Source organism: Vanellus vanellus (genome assembly GCF_965231255.1).
Source record: "Vanellus vanellus genome assembly, chromosome: 6".
In the NCBI taxonomy this organism is placed as follows: Eukaryota; Metazoa; Chordata; class Aves; order Charadriiformes; family Charadriidae; genus Vanellus; species Vanellus vanellus.
Window position 1 is genome coordinate 15,559,833 of NC_138911.1, and position 16,151 is coordinate 15,575,983.

At 38.4% G+C, this 16,151-nt stretch overlaps 1 protein-coding gene across 1 annotated transcript in view; it reads right to left on the reverse strand.

The window, feature by feature from the left end:
* Nucleotides 1–16,151, reverse strand: part of ABCC8 (ATP binding cassette subfamily C member 8) — an 82,546-nt gene that overhangs the window by 29,636 nt on the left and 36,759 nt on the right. The window contains exons 13-19 of the mRNA XM_082484892.1: nucleotides 12,152–12,257; nucleotides 11,822–11,932; nucleotides 9,735–9,810; nucleotides 9,537–9,642; nucleotides 4,785–4,820; nucleotides 3,179–3,214; nucleotides 36–134 (exon numbers count right to left, since the gene is read on the reverse strand). Coding sequence (XP_082341018.1) covers nucleotides 36–134; nucleotides 3,179–3,214; nucleotides 4,785–4,820; nucleotides 9,537–9,642; nucleotides 9,735–9,810; nucleotides 11,822–11,932; nucleotides 12,152–12,257 — 570 coding nt within the window. The remainder of the gene's footprint in view (nucleotides 1–35; nucleotides 135–3,178; nucleotides 3,215–4,784; nucleotides 4,821–9,536; nucleotides 9,643–9,734; nucleotides 9,811–11,821; nucleotides 11,933–12,151; nucleotides 12,258–16,151) is intronic.

Sequence of the window (16,151 nt, forward strand, 5' to 3'; positions counted from 1 at the left end):
GGAGTAAAGCACGTCGCAGCGCTGAAACCCGTTACCTCTGTTTGTTAAAAGGGCTTTCAAATGTGATGTTCTCTTCCACCGTGGCGTTGAGCAACCAAGGCTTCTGTGATGCATAGGCCACTGATCCTCTTTTCCTGGAAAAAAACCCAAAATCCCAGAGTTTCCAGCTTACCAGTACAGTAGACGTTTTTGGAAACAATTTTCTTGTAAAGGAAGAAACTGGTAATAAGTCTTCAAAAACGCATTCTTTTATTTCTCTCTTTAGGAAAATCAATACAATCAATATCTCTCCCATCAAGGAAATACATAAGATGTTAATATTCCAACAGAATACTGAAATTGTTCACTTAACTGAATTTTAGTTTGTTCCCTCTTTTTCTGCAGTGAGGTGGGTTTTGGAGAGGCTAGCTCAGTAAAGCTGCCTCTTGAGCAGCACGGATGGCAGGAAGAAAATTACCAAAGACTGAATCTCAGCTCTTTGGATAGACTAATAAAAAAATAAAATGTACAGCAGATCACTAGTTAGGCCACACATTTCAGGAGGGACATTCTAAAAAGATATTTTTAAGGTGTTTAAAAAAAAAAAAAGCTTCACATATGCACAAAGGCAATTCCCCCTGCCCCCAACATGCTTATTTTCCCAATTCTAAGAAGAGAACTTGAGTCATAAAGTAAACAAGTAGGTAAAATCTTTCTATGTCTTTTAAGACAAGAAAAAAAAAAAAGAACACAGACAAAAAATATTTGCTAAATTACCCCCTGTGGAATTGACCCCATGATGTACCATCAGAAGGGTATGGTCAACAGGTTCTCACCATGCATATTTTATTCTTATTGCTATTTAAGAATAAAAGTATGTGCCTGCTAGTGAAGTAGCAGTGCTTTTGTGGCTATTGTGCACTAAAGACCTCAGAGTAAGGCAGAGCTAAGAGAAAGGCAGCATTTTTTATTAGAGCAACTGATACTGTTGGAAAACTCATTGGCATATCACCGTTTCTCCAGAAAAGGGCCAAAAGAGGGATCATACACCTAAAAGCATATCTGTTTTCCTTTCAGCTGTATCAGCTAATCCAATAAAAAGATAGGACCTCTCACCCAAACGTAGCCTTTGTCTGCTAGTCAGCCATTACAGCAGCCTCTTTCTAGATGGACTTGAATGCAATTCAAACTATGAGCTGCCATCAGACACTTTATCTTTTTTTATCAGGAGTTAAGGTCACTTGCCCTGCTCATTTTTTCAGGCTTTCACCAAGGTTGCTTAGAAGTCATTATAGGATCCAATTTTCTTTGATGACCTGAAAGAACACACAGTTATGCTACCCTGCTAACATGTTTCCAAGTTCAAATGTCTGATGGCTCATTAGAATTTAATTACGTTTTATGAATTCTCTTTATTGAAAAATGAAACAGAAACAAAAAAAAAAGAAAGAAAATCTCCTAAGCAGTGCAGCCCACAGTCCCAAAATCTAATTCAGTTCTGCCTCAAGAGGGAAAGCATTTTTTCAATTAGTATGAAATTCTCATTCCAATGACCGAGTAAAAATTGTTCTGAGCATTCTGAGTTGAATATGTATTCCCTTCCCCTCCTTTTCATTGCTTGAAACAGTGCTGTTCTTAATTCTCAATGCAATTGAAAAGTTACTTCTCTTTTTTTTTTTTTTGAAAAATAGTAGCAAAGTTTTAAGGAAAAAGTTTTTACAACTTTTATAAAAAGTGTTCTTTTGTTCAGTGAAGATACAGGTACTGCCAGTATGATGTACTCCATGCTGAGAACCAGCACAATGTCTGGGAATACCGTTCACATTTGGCTTACGTTCTGCTTTTAGGCTGTCAGTGAGAATTAATTACTGCAAGCAATTTGGGAACAAGCAATGATCTTGCCAAAATTCACTACAGATTTAGAATTTAGCAAACCCCTCTAAATTAATCTTAATTGCAAATTGACACTAGGATGACATATCAGGGCACATCATATTTTGATAGAAGCAAAAAGCTTGCAAGTCTTTGATTATATAAGAAATCTATTGCATGTCTACAGTACTTCTTACAGTAAAGAGGCAATCAAACAAAACTTTTACTGAAACCATGAGAAATATGTGGCCAAAAATCCAGAGAACAAAATATTCTGAAATGGAGCGTGTAACACTTCCTCTTAAAGCCTACCTTGAGCCTACCTAAGGTTTCATACTTAAAAGATTGAATGCAAACAAATGGCTTAGCAGACAAAGACTTATGAGGAATTTATTCTGCAGGCGGAAATAATTGCCTCCTACCCCCTGACTGCATAAACATGTGTTTTCATCAATGGAATATATTTTTTTTTCTCTGATAATACAAGATAGACTGACCTTAGCCTCTCAATTATCACAGAGGCAGACAGCAAAATTCAACCTTAGAATAAATAGGGAAAACCTTCCCTGAGCTCCCTGTGCTTTAGCTAACATAGGATTAAGCCTGTTCATTAATTTAAAATCAGAAAGAACATTGTCAAGATTGTTTGTTTAAAGTTTTTAGTCTAACTCTATCTTCACAATTCATTTTGTTAAGTCCAGTAGGCTCAGTACGTGTTCAAGATCACTAAACAACTAGTTAAGGGACATTCATATATGAATCTTGGTGCCTTAAACCTACCCAGTCTGAAATGTTGGTGATTTTTAAAAGAAAATAGATGCACTTAAAATGCAATAGAGTTACAATTATAATGGCAGAGGAAATAACACATTGCAGACCCTTTCCTGTGTGTTTTGAATTGCTGACTACAGTTTTATCTTTATTACTCTGCAGAATTCATGAATTTCTACTCTCAGTCAACAACTTAAAATCAAATTTTCTCCAGATCTGACAGAAAAGTGTACTGTCCTGTCCTACACTATTACTGCATGAAAAAAAAAAAAAGCTTCCATTATTTTCAGCCTGATAATAGGTAATAGAACATTCTGATATTGCCAGTCCTGAGTATTCAAAAGCATACTTTTTTGCCATTATTAAACTGCAAGGGTCACTCGCTTGTTTTTACTTCTAAATCTTGCAGCAGCTGCATACAGAGACAACCCATTTGCCTTCTAAGGAGGAACAACTCATTAAGTGCAGACACTTCTGAAGAATGTTCACAGAGTCACAGAATGACTGAGGTTGGAAGGGACCTCTGGAGTTCCCATTAGCTTTTAAAGTGTTATACCTGAATTCCGTGTCAACAGGAGATTCTCTCTCTGGGCTGCAGAAAACAAACACAAGAGGTTTTTCTTTTAAAAATCAATTATTTTAGACAATGCAAATAATACCTTAAAATACTATCACTATTCTATAATTAAAAATGCAACAAAGTGATGGAATAACAAATAAAACTCTGAAGTATGCTAAAATTCTGCAGTATGTGACATTGACCTAAAAAAGGTATGGTTAAAGCTTCAGTTTTCAGAAGGGCTAAACAACCCTGTAGAAAGTATTCAACATCTATGAGCAAATGCTCAAGACCCCACCAGACTTTGGCTCAAAATATTCTGTTCTGAGAACACAAAAAACATCCCACAGGATGCTAGTGCAACAAAACCATAAGACATATCACCACAGCACTTACCCAACATAACTGGGATTCCCAGAGCCTATGATAATGTAATTGTTTCGCACAGTCTAATATTCTTTCCTACTTTTTAATATGCTTGCCGTACTGTTGTGCATGTTATCTTACTGTTTGCTCTCCATCCCCATAACAAACATGTGAATGACTAATTCTGATCGTATTTCTCTTGTATCTTAATGGGTTCAAATGGTTTCACTTTACCTTGACTCAGAAATTGCAGTCTCTCTTATACAGAAAGAACTGTGAGATTTCCAAGTATCCTTTACCATAAGGCTTAGTTGTTAGATATCTGAAACTCCCTCTTAGACTACACATGGATGGGAGCAGAAGTTTTGCAGGACTTGGTCTGACAACCAGGGAACAAGTCTGGTAAATGGGACAGAAGAGGCTGATAAATCTAAAGAAAAGGCAGTAGAATAGTTGGTGTGTCACAAAACCAAGAAAATATTCTGGTCAGTAGAAGACACACAGTTTAGCATAAGTCAAGAAAAGGGACATCATATGACATTTTTCCTCTGCTGATTTCAGTAACAAAGTTCTCACTGGCTTCAGCAGAGATACGATTGTCACTTTTACAAGGTTTACCATTCTGGAGGTTTGTGTGCCACACTAAAATGACAACCATGTCAGAAAGCTTTGCTCTCAGTTGATTTGGTAGCTATTGCCAAAATCCAAGCTGAGCTATGTTAATTGGGTGAAAATAATTTCCATGCAATGATCCCATCAGATGGACTGATGTGCTACTCCCCACACTTCTCAGTTTGTGTGTGCCTGAAGAATGCTAGGTGAGAAAATAAATTTATGACAGGTTGTAAAGAATTAAGAGAAGGGTAATGGGGAGAATTTACTTTAATAAATGAAACCTTTAAAGCAATACTTGATACTACTGTTTAAAGTGTAGCTTTAGGGAATAATCTGTTTCAGACTTTAAGAGAAGGATTTTCAAAGACATACAGAAAAGTTACAATATAATTTTCAAAATTACCAAACAGCAATGTTTCCATAAAGGAAATCCATCTCTTATTTTCATAAGTCACATAGGTGGTTTCAAAAACTGTATCCTAAACTAATTAAGACAGTGAAAGTTTCACTGATTTTCAGAATTCTGACTCGGAAAATCTTAAGCATAGATTTTAGAAACCTTTGGTTCCTTTTATTGCAATTAATTTAGTAGGAAGACCAATAAACGTATACAATACCATACCTGACATCTTCCCCCGTCTCACTGTCAGAAGTACAGCTGCATCACAAATAGAAAGCAAAGATTGTTTATTTAAGTAAGCACAGGCAATCTGCCCCAGAAAAAAAAACCTATTAAATTCCACTTAGTGCACAGACTGCAAACAGTATTTATCACAGAGCTGCAGCACAGCATCTGTTCGTTCTACACAAACTGACTTGATTTTAGCAGCTAAAAAAAAAATTGGTGACAGTTTTTTTTCCTTATAGACATTTAATTTGACTCAACAAATAAAATCACCTCCGCTCTGTCCTGAAGTTGCTAACAGAACTAAGAAGTCCTAGTGTGACAAGAATGCAGTTGAAAAAAGGACACTTTCAGGGAAATCAAACGGATAATTTGTGATACTGTGTTTTTCCATGGCAGTAACTGCAACTTTGCAGCATATGATGGGTTACTTTGAACCCCAAATCCTGCCTTCAGTTGACTTGCAATATGCTGCGTTCTGTATCAGCCCTGTCCTTGGGGGGGGATGTGCCTGTATAAGGAAACGTGGGCAGGTCTTGGGGACAGATAGGTTTTGTTTTCACTATTTTTGAACATGTACCAAGATGTTCACAGAGAGTTGTTTTGACAGGATGACTGGCCATACTTACTACTGATGCTAAATTCAGTTCCATTGAAAAGAATGAAAAATCTGCATGTCAAGTGGTATAAACAAAATCAAGGAGGAACAAAGTTTTTCATGCTCTAAAGAGAACAGTCTCATTAACTTTATGCTAACACCATTTGCTTATAAATATCCAGGAAAGAAAACTACACTTGCAGTTTGAAAAGTTTGAGACGTTTCCAAATATGACTGTATCTAAATTCAGTTCACTGTAGAATTTGAGAGAGTCAGCCAGCCACTAGCACCTTTATTCCAATGGTCAGTGTACCGAACAAAGCTTTTCCAGTTGCCTCACACTCCACTGGTCTTTAGTGACAGTGTGACCTCAGTGGCACCTTCTCCAAAAACCCATGAACCTGTTGCATATCATTAAGAAGCAACACAGTCATTACAGAGACTATCACAGGGCTGAAATAGGGAATATCTTTTTCAGCCCTTCCATGCACAACACAAGGACCCTGAACAACAAACATCAATTCCTGCTTCATGGACCACCCCAAAGAAGGCCAAGCATCCATTCTACCAGGGAACACCCTGACAACTTGCCCCATGTAGTATTTGTGCATGACAGTAACTCCCCTCCACTGTGCTCTTTTCCTACAGCAGCCTGCAAGAGAGGCAGAAAATCGCGTAGCTCATATAATCCATCAGTGTAGCTCAAGAAGCAAAGATCAGGCAGGGTCCCTGGTGGCTAGCACAATTTACCTGTGCTTACTGTGGGTGTGCAACTTTGCTCCAGTTTCTGCTCAGAAAGCAGGGCAAGGTGCCATGCTCACAGGGCACGACTGATTCTCTAAGTAACACGAGGTGCAGCAGTGCACAGCAATGTCCCGACTTCCTCTCTTAACCATGTTCTTTTGCTATACAGCCACAGGTGCCACAATTTTCGTATGCAAGTACTCATAGATCAATTCCCTGATCCATGTTTCTGTTCTGTAGCTAGAAAAAAATTCATTCTCCATGTGGAGTTTTAGCTCAGCCATTTCAACCCACTTTTTCCCCATTTTGACGTTGTTTTATCCCTCCTTTCCCCCTTTTCCTGCATCCTCCCAGCAATTAAGGATGCATTTATCTCCTACCAGTGTTGAAATGTTGAAGTAATGTATGCTTGATAATGAGGTCTAGATCTCATTTTTCAAGGCCTATGGATGTCTAAAGATGCAAATAGGTGCCTACTGAGATTTCTAAGCCTTCAGATGTCTATTTCCAATTTAAATAAAGTACCTGGATGTTTCTGAAAACTCCAGTCAACACATATTTATAAAAATCGATGTACTTTTTATGCATCAAAATAACTTTAAAAATATTGTCAATTCATTAAAAGTCAACTCCACATCAAGTAGAAGAAAATCTACTGTTAACAACCTTAAAAAATCTAGCACTTCCTTCACATTATAAGGACTCCAGATTCACATGGAAGTATATATGTCTGTTTAGAAACAAATGACATTTTGTTTGAGCAAACTATTTCTCATTTAGGTCAATTTGCTGATATTTACTCTAAAGACTTCTATAAACTGCCCCCTCGACTTGAACTGGGACTATTTAAAGTGAGAGACTGCCCACAAGAAATTAACATGGTATGTACTATATTTATTTACTCAATAACCAGTCAAATCAATACTATTTACCATCTGTTTGAAATGTAAATAATGATTTCTCTATTTTTGTTAATCTCTAACCATGTTATAAAATATTTATGCTGAGATGCTCTCAGACTGCTTTGGACAAGGGGCAGTAATCTGTGAGCTGAATCTTCCAGGCACACACTGTAATACAAACAACAAAATAAAACCACAAATGAGCCAGTACTCACTTCTCATTAGCCAATTCCTAGACCTGGAATAAATTACATTTCTTTTTAATGTTTTGAAACAAATAATTTTTATAGTAACCAAATAAAGATGATAGGCAGTTAATCCTGTTTTATGAATAGAGCATGGAGGCACAGAGGAGGGAAATGACTTGTGCAAGGCTCTCCATTAGACCAAGAGAAGGGCCAGGAATAGAATCCAGATTTCCTGAGCACTGAGTGACATGTCAGCAGGATGTATCCTTCATCTTCATAGCTGTGACCTTGGAGGAAGGGAAGGGGAAGGAAATTTGAAATGAAATAATTCAGGACTACTCTGTAATGTGAATAACTGAAGCCAAGCATTCGTCTCACCCCAAAGAAAGAGCTGTAACAAGGATCTTGCTGATTTTGGTAACACATTTTATTGACTGAGCTAAGGCTACGAGCTCTGGTGATTACTTGATAAGACTACTCTCCTTGAACCCGGGATAATGTTGCATGTACCTGGTTGGGCATTAATATTTTCTTATCAAATTAAGGGAGGTTTCATCTGATAGCTTTACAACGCAGGTGTGCAGCCTACACTGACTGCATCTATCATTCTGAATAAACCAGTGCACATGGCAGCAGCTCTGAAAGATGAAACAAAACATGATCTGACCCAGTGCAGCCAGCACGTACAGTGCTAAGATTGTTTCAGCCACAACCCCCTTTATACATATCTGACAGATAGCAAAGCAAATGTGATAACAACTGAAGTTTACCTTGTGATACTTTGGCACATATAGAAGACATGAAAACCAGTTGACCTTTCCACTGTGTGAAGCACATACTTCTAAACAAGTGCTATTTAAAAACACAGTCTGATCAGAACCATCATGTCATCTGTTTTAGTTTAGCATCAGACATTCAAATTACACTTCTTAATCATGTTATGTCATCTGTAAAAAATTACAGCCTTGCTGAAATGAAATTAGTTCACCTAATAAGGCTGCAGGGATTCTGTATAGTTCCTCACTATATTCTGATTTTCTGCTTAGGGAAGTATGTTTTAACGGATAGATCATCACATTCTGCAGCTTTGGCTTCTGTTCTTGTCTCCCTCACCAGCTGAAAGGGTCACCTTCCTATGTTTCATTTTTCCCACCTACAAAATAGGGAACCTTCCCTCCATATACTATTACTATTAAAGTACGTGCAATTCTGAATAGTGTGACTGGCTTACACATGAAGGCTGGATAGAAATAGTGTCTCTACAAACACTCAAGCAATTTGTGAGAATTGTTTCACAAAATCAGTGCAGAACCCACTGGGTAACAATGACCCTCTGTCCATCAGAGGGCACGGATTTGACTTACAGTTGCATTGTTGTTCCTTCATTCCCAACCAGTTGGAAATAAAATTAATTGTTTCTCTAGTTTCTTCTACAATTTGTCAAGCTTTACTTACAAATAATTGTATCCCAAAAGGTAAAGTAGAGCCTGTGTGGCTAGGAAGTCTAGTACTGTAAAATAAACGAGCCAAAAATGTTCACCTGCATTGATCAGACAGTGTACTAGAGATGGCAGTAATTTACTGGAAACCACATACAGGAGTTGCAATATATTATACCACCTGTCATTTAGTTTGAGGGCCAAGACATTAAACCTTAACAGTAGAGCTGCTGGAGTTGTAGCACTTTTTTCCCTTCCCTTTATAACCAGCACAAGAGTTAGACACAAGTATAAGCTATAACTGGCTGTCAGAGCACAGCTGCTGTGTCCTCTTGGGAAAGGAGGGAAGGACATGACTATCTCCCTCTTGTCAAATCAAGCAGGATGCACTGGGGGAGTACCCTGAGGTCACTGCCACCTACAGAAAACCTCTTCAGTTTCTCAGGCACTAGACCAGTGCTGGGATGAAGCACACATCTAAAAGCACAGCCAGGCACTACTCCTCGTGAGCCAGTACCCCTTTATAGTTCCATTCAGAGACACGAGCTCAGGCCTGAAAGTGCAAATGCCATTCTGTAGCAGCACAACACTTTCAGCTAATTAATTCTGATTCCAAATTAGTTATAATTTCACTCAGGTTACTTTGCTGGAGTGCAGAATGCCCAAAGATGGTTATCTATTCCTATTAATGGAACAGAAAGTTTGTTTGACCCTGGCTGGGGGTTCTCTCTCATGTGCTCCCCTGCCACTTAGGGTAAGGTTTTTATTTTGACTGTACACCTACAAAATCCCGACTCCACAAACAGGTTCCCAGGGTAGAATTTGGCTTTTTTCTGCATTACTATTCAACTTAAGCTTGAATTTTTAAATAGCACTACCTGCTCCAGAATATGTTCCCAGAGATCTTCTGCATCTCGCCAAGTATGGCTAGCAAGAGAGATGACTTACCGCAGCCAACCTGTCCCACAATCATTGTTAGCTGACCTGTGAGAGAGGAAGGTGTATATATAAGCTCCCGATTTACCAAATGCTCAAGGAAAAACATCTCATTCTGTATATCTGATGCCATTTTGTACCTTGAGGGATTCGGATATCAATGTTGGACAATGCTGGAGGACCTTCAGGTGTCCAAGTGAAAAATCCATTTGTGATCTATGCCAAGATGAGAGAAATTAGAAACAGAAAACCAGCTTTAGAGCTGACTTTTTTCAACATCAGAGATGCTTTTTCTGTTTTCATTACACTGAGCATAGGAACCAAGTTAGCCTTTGCTCAATGCAGGAAACATCTTCAAGTGACTGGTTCTGTAAGGGCCTGTATTCTGATGTGCAAGAATCTCTGAACTCAATGAAGCACAATTAGAAAATTATGGAAAATTCCTGAGGAAAAAGAAGTGGTTATTTAGGGTTTCTTTTGTTTTGTTATTTGTAAGGTAGGCACGTGAAATAAGAGAAATGATTCTAACACGATTAAATTATGTACAGAGTCATGGTTTGCTATCTGAAGAGCAGTGAATGTCACTCTAGACACACTGCAGCATATACAGCAATTACACGGTCCAAATTCCAAGCTGATCTGCAGAACTTTCCACAGAAATTAGACGTTGCTGCCTATTATAGTATTTGCCTTTTTATTTCCAATATGATTCTCAGGTAACCTAGACTTTGCTAGCTACAGAAATCTTTCACTGAAAAAGACTAAAACCAAGAAACAAAGCCTGTTCAGGACCTTAAATGGAGGAGATTTCCATGGATACTGTAAAAAATAGGAAACAGGAAACAATTTTAAAAGGCCTGTATTTATATAGGACCCTTTTCTCTCACTTTTTCAGAGCCACTGAAACCTTCAAAGCCTTTCAGCAATGCAAGGTACAACATTTTCTTATCTGTGAAGAGTGGAATGGGACGCTTTTATCCTACCCTGGAGAAAAAAAGTGATATTCTTATCTGGTGAAACAACCTGAAAAAACAAGCAAAAGAAAGTGCAGTGTTCCTCCCTTTAGATTACTGAAGGCAGCCAGAGGATCCTCTCAACAAATGCCTCTTCATGGACAATCAGCTACAGACAGACAGTATTTAATAACTGCAGAAGTTCCCCGACCCAGGTGCCGCCAGTGCCAACAATGTCAGCAGATGGAGCCAAAGATTATAGCTGGTCCTGGCTTTCTATTCAAGAACTTATAAACATTGTCCTTACAGAGGTTACTGCTCTGGCCTCTCCTTTGTGACAAACTCCTTTGTCGTCACTCCAGGCTGTCTTTTGATCCAACACCCTAGCCAAACCCCTGTCTCAAATACTCCTGTTTTCCTGGAAGTCTATTCAAGAAGGAACCTGCACCAAGGCAGCATGTCAGATGACAGCCTCCAAAAAAAAAAAAAAAAAAACAAAACCAAAACCAAACAAACAAAAAAACCCAAACCACCCTGAAAGCACTACCAGTTGTCCTACTTAGTCCCATGAAATTGAATTATTCATTCTCTTGTGCTGGAAATGCAAATGCCATAGACTTCCTAAATAAACAGTGTCATCACTATAACAACCAACAGGATTTTTATTACTTCTGGTTATTTCTATAGCAAATCAAGATGAACAGTCTTCAAAGTGGTGTGGGTAATTTTAATTTTTTCTTCAAATAAGTTAGGTCTTTGGGGTTTTTAACTTCATCCTGAAAGGCCACTAGGAATTCCAAAAGAAGAAGGGAAGACCCATGACAAGATTATTTTAGGAATGTCTAAAAAAAATTCTTTTCCATTTTCTTTATACCATTTTTCTGTATAGGCACTGGAAATGGAAGAAAGAGTCTGACACATGTAAAAGGTTGGACCTGATGATCTTTCAAGGTTCCTTCCAACCTGGGCTGTTCTATGTTCCAAGTTGGAAATTTATGTCATAAGAACAGAGCTAATGACTTAAACACCTCAAACAGAAAATTGCAGAGCAAAATCTAGAGGGATATACACAGCTAATAATGACTTAGAGGTCAGCAGTCAATTCTTAAAATGGAAGACATGGAAAAGAAAGGTGGAGGTTAAGCTCTGACATGAGCACAAGTGTCTGACAGTTCACATCAAATGTTGATTCTTGAATTTGAAACCACCATCAGAATACAAAAGTGACAATTAGTAAACTATAGTAAGTGTTATCAGAGTGACCTTCATATCACCTTTACACAAAAATCATCTGCTTCTGTGATGTTAATAGGTCTTCTCAGGTGAGAGCTGTAATTGTTCCAGTCCTCCCTGGCAGGCCTCTTGCGGTTAACGACCTTGAGTGGCTGTGCAAAATCAGAAAGACAGAAATATGCAGTAATTGGTGGCAGTACCAGCAAAACGTCCTAAACACAAGCAACCATGTTATGACCTATACAGTTCAGGGTATTAAAAAGAGTTTTTGCAATTGCAAGAAATAATCAGTAGGAAATAGAAAGTAAAAAAATTATTCTGGGTACAAATTACTTCATCTGCTTCACCTGCAATTACACATCATTACTCACCACTGCCTGGTATTTGCTGTGATTATCTGCACTTCTTAACTCTGAAGATTTATCATGCTCTTCTCCAATTTCTTCACTTGACAGGAATTCACTCAGTTTCTGCACACTAAAAGGGAAAAAAAATGGAATTACACCTCAACCTGGAATACAAAACTTTTGTTCACTGCAATGTTTATTATAGAACAGCCCTTTTAGTATTTAACCACTGTTTGTTTGGTTTCACTTTGTTTACAGGCGTATGAAAATGTGCAATGAGAAGTTACTGCAAGGAAGTTGACAAAACCTGCTCTGTTGCCTACTAACAGTTATGATATTTTAATGGTTTGTGCAGATGTTTTTCAAGTCCTTTGTTTTCTGATACCACCAGAGAGATTACACAAAAGACTTTTTTCAGGCATTTGGTGGGATGCAGACCAGCTTCAACATAGCTCATTTTGAAGCCACATGCTGAGGTAGAGTTAATGCCACTCATGTTACTGAAGTGTTGCACAGACAGTTCTACTGAACAGCCTTATGAACACCAGGAGTCTGATGAAATCAGTACACCATGAGTTAAAATCAACCAGCTACGATGAAATATGAAGTGTACGAGGTAACATGATAAAGGAATATACCTTAACAGAGCAGCGTTCAACAGATGAGTTATAAAGGGAATCCTGATGACCAGTAACAAAGGAAAATGCATAAAATCTTCCCAAGCTGCTTAAGATTTAATTAGCTAAGAGATAATGTGCCTTTATGATGACATTTAACAGACCATGACATCAATTTTATCTCTGTACCTGACTTTATAAAATGTATGTCTAATCTACTCACAGGGACAGCAAATGAAATTTGTAAAGGAAGTGGATTGAATCATGAACTCAACATCAAAGGGCTCAATTAGCTGGAAATAAGTTAACTATCAGTCTCCAAAATGATAAAGTGCCAGAAGGCCTTAAGTTCCTAAAAATAAATTTATGGACAAGCACTAAAAAGATTGATTTCAATATTTAGCCTTAGGCTAATTGGGGAGAAACAGGCAAACAATGCTACAGTAGCATAGTGATACGTGGCTATCTGTCAGTATGCAAATCTTAAAAAATAAAAATAAAACCCCCAGAATTTATTTCACATTCCACTGCCACGGACGACTTCTTCAGATAAAGACTTAGTTTCCTCTAAGACCCTCATGAGATACCAAACTGGTGCAAAAACAGTGCCTGGACCAAGGCAGTCCAGGACTCCCTGTACAGTTAGCACTTGTCCTGCAAGTAGAGATGGAAGCCACCTGGGGACTCCCTAGGAGAGAACTAGTACTACATTTTTTCTGCCAACCTGCCCCCTTGCTAATGGCCGCTGAGGACTAAGATGTACAGTGGGGTGAATTTAGCTAGAGCAGGTGCTACAATATATTCAACTGAAAAGGGGGAGAATAACTATTTGGAATGGAACAAGAGGAGTAATAATTAATTCAGGCTCAATGCAGGACCAAAATTTCTTAATGGGAAGGTCTATTATACCAAAGGAAGAAATTAGAAGCCCCATCACTAGAGATATCGGTATCTATTTGCACAAAACTCTGGAAAACAGGGCTAGGAACGATCTTACCTTTTTTGTTCAGTGAACCAGATATTTAAAAGAACATTTTAAATGTCTTTGAATGGACTAAATGATGGTTTGGATGCTGCCTAGATGGAACCGGTATTCAGCTGCACCTGCAGTCTCCATAGGAGAATTACACTGACATTTCAATAATTGCTCTGAAGGTATAAAGAGCAGATAGAAAAGTCCACTGTGTATCTGCTCCAGGGTCTAGAGGGGGAGGAAAAGAAAACAGCAGACATCTTCTTGGACCATGCATACCCAAACAAGACCATCTAATAGTTTGGTTTTTGCTCTCTGGTTACATATCAAGGTGGCTGTACTCTAAGTGCCAAAACTTGTCTCTGTAAGCCCTTTGCCCAATGCTCTGCTTTATGCTGGAATTGCTTCTCCTGTGGCAATTACTGAGGAAAAACAGCACAGCTGTGAGAAAATCTTTTGTTAGAGCCAGCAACTCGTATTTCAGAATGCCACACCATTCTACACTGTTAAAGAATAAAAAAAAACAACCCACAAACATTCTCTGCAGAGCTCTTGCTGACTTCACAATTTCACTAGTATTCCAATATCTCCACGGGGGAGCTTATTTTTAAGCCACAGAATAGACATATTGATTGAAACATGGTTATTTGCACAGCTGACTGAAAAAGCAGTTTCATATTAAACCCAGTAAGATACATAAAGCCACTATTGCTACTTGACCTTTGCTAATGGAAAATTGTACACTGCACCTTTGTCCTTAAAGACCTCGCATTTAAGAATTACATCAATTGGCTGCTTAGTTTTAATTTTCAATGGCACAAACACTCTTTTGAAAAAAAAAAAAAACAAAAAAAAAACAAAAACCCAAAACCCCAACAAACTCAAACCCCAACTTTTCAGAGACATAACAGAGCTTCTCACCTTCCTAAAAACTTTCAACAGATTCCCCTCCCAGAAGCAAATACCCTGGCCTCATAACTTGAAAAGTTTGCAGGGGCCCTATGTGGAACAGAAGCTTTAAATTATTTTATCATTGCAATGAATCACACAGTTGTTCTGATAGTGTCAATGACAATCCATGAGGATGCTTTGCAGTTGGGCACATGTGTAATGATAAAAGATACTGACAAGTTTATTTGTGGAGATTATTGTCCTTAATAGCATCTGGCATCAGAGACTGTAGCCAATATTAACAGAGCAGGGGTTGTGAAGTGCCTGAGATGCAAAGCCAGTAACACCCTCTTAGTATCCGTAACGTGCTGGTTTCACTGCTGCATCATCTTCACTCACACAGTTCCTTTCTGTCTCTACAGAACCTGTCTTGTACACATGCTAAAACCAATTAGAATATCTTAGCCTAAAGAAAGCTGAATTACAACTTTATCAAGTTAGGTTACCTTTACTCGATCTTACTGACGAGCTACTTATTAGCAGAAAAGTGTAACAGCAAGATGCAGTTGTAGAAAGTGAACATTAGTTGTGCTCAATTGGCACAAACACAGCTTTTGAATAACTGCCTGCTTTTTACACTGATTTTTTTAAGCAAGTATGTATTTGCATGGGTTGAAAATACCTGACACATGCTTCCAAAATACTGCACTGAAGGATGGGGCACTCAGAAGATACATCTAGAGTAGCACCAGCAAAGGAGCAACGCACTCTGGAACACTACTTGGGTTACTGTGATGAAGACAGCCAGGAAAGCAAGGATCATGTCAACTCTGTTACAGAGTTTGAACCAGGGGATTCCTGTCTGTACTATGAATGGCAGGGCAATAGCCTCCTAACAAGAAGATAACTACAGAATAACTCATGAACAACTCCTGGCTAGCAACAAGTAATATTTGGTTGATACTAATTGCTTTAGAATTGTTTCTGCAGCATTAACAGGCACACAGTTCATTTACAAATAAATTCTTAGACAAGCCAAAATAAATGTCCATTACCAGTGCGGGCCCCCAGATACTTTGCTGGCTGCAATCTTAGCCATGACTCTAGGGACTACCAGAATGGCTGCAAACATTTCATGCCAGCCGCTGATGCTCTCAGATTTCACACTTGTTAGAGAGGACACAGCTGCAACTTTGCACTGTCAGGGAATATCAAAACAGTGAGGGCAATGTTGGCCTCCTGCTGTAGTCTCCTTTCCATTTCCAAAGCAACACAAAGGCAATTAAGCCAGGGCTGGCATCCAGTATCTGTCCCATAGTTTAGACAAGCTCTTAAGACAGCTATACTGGAGGTCAAAAAGAGGCCCTAATAAAGTAAGAAGCCCAAACTCTCTCTTCTTCCCCTATCAGTCAGGTAGAGTTACACCACATAGGAAAAGCATTAAGAGGTTTTTACACAAATCTGTTGATACTCAAAGTAAGACTCACAATGAAACAGCAGTTCTACTGGTTGTTATTTCAATTTTTGAATACTCAGACTAACA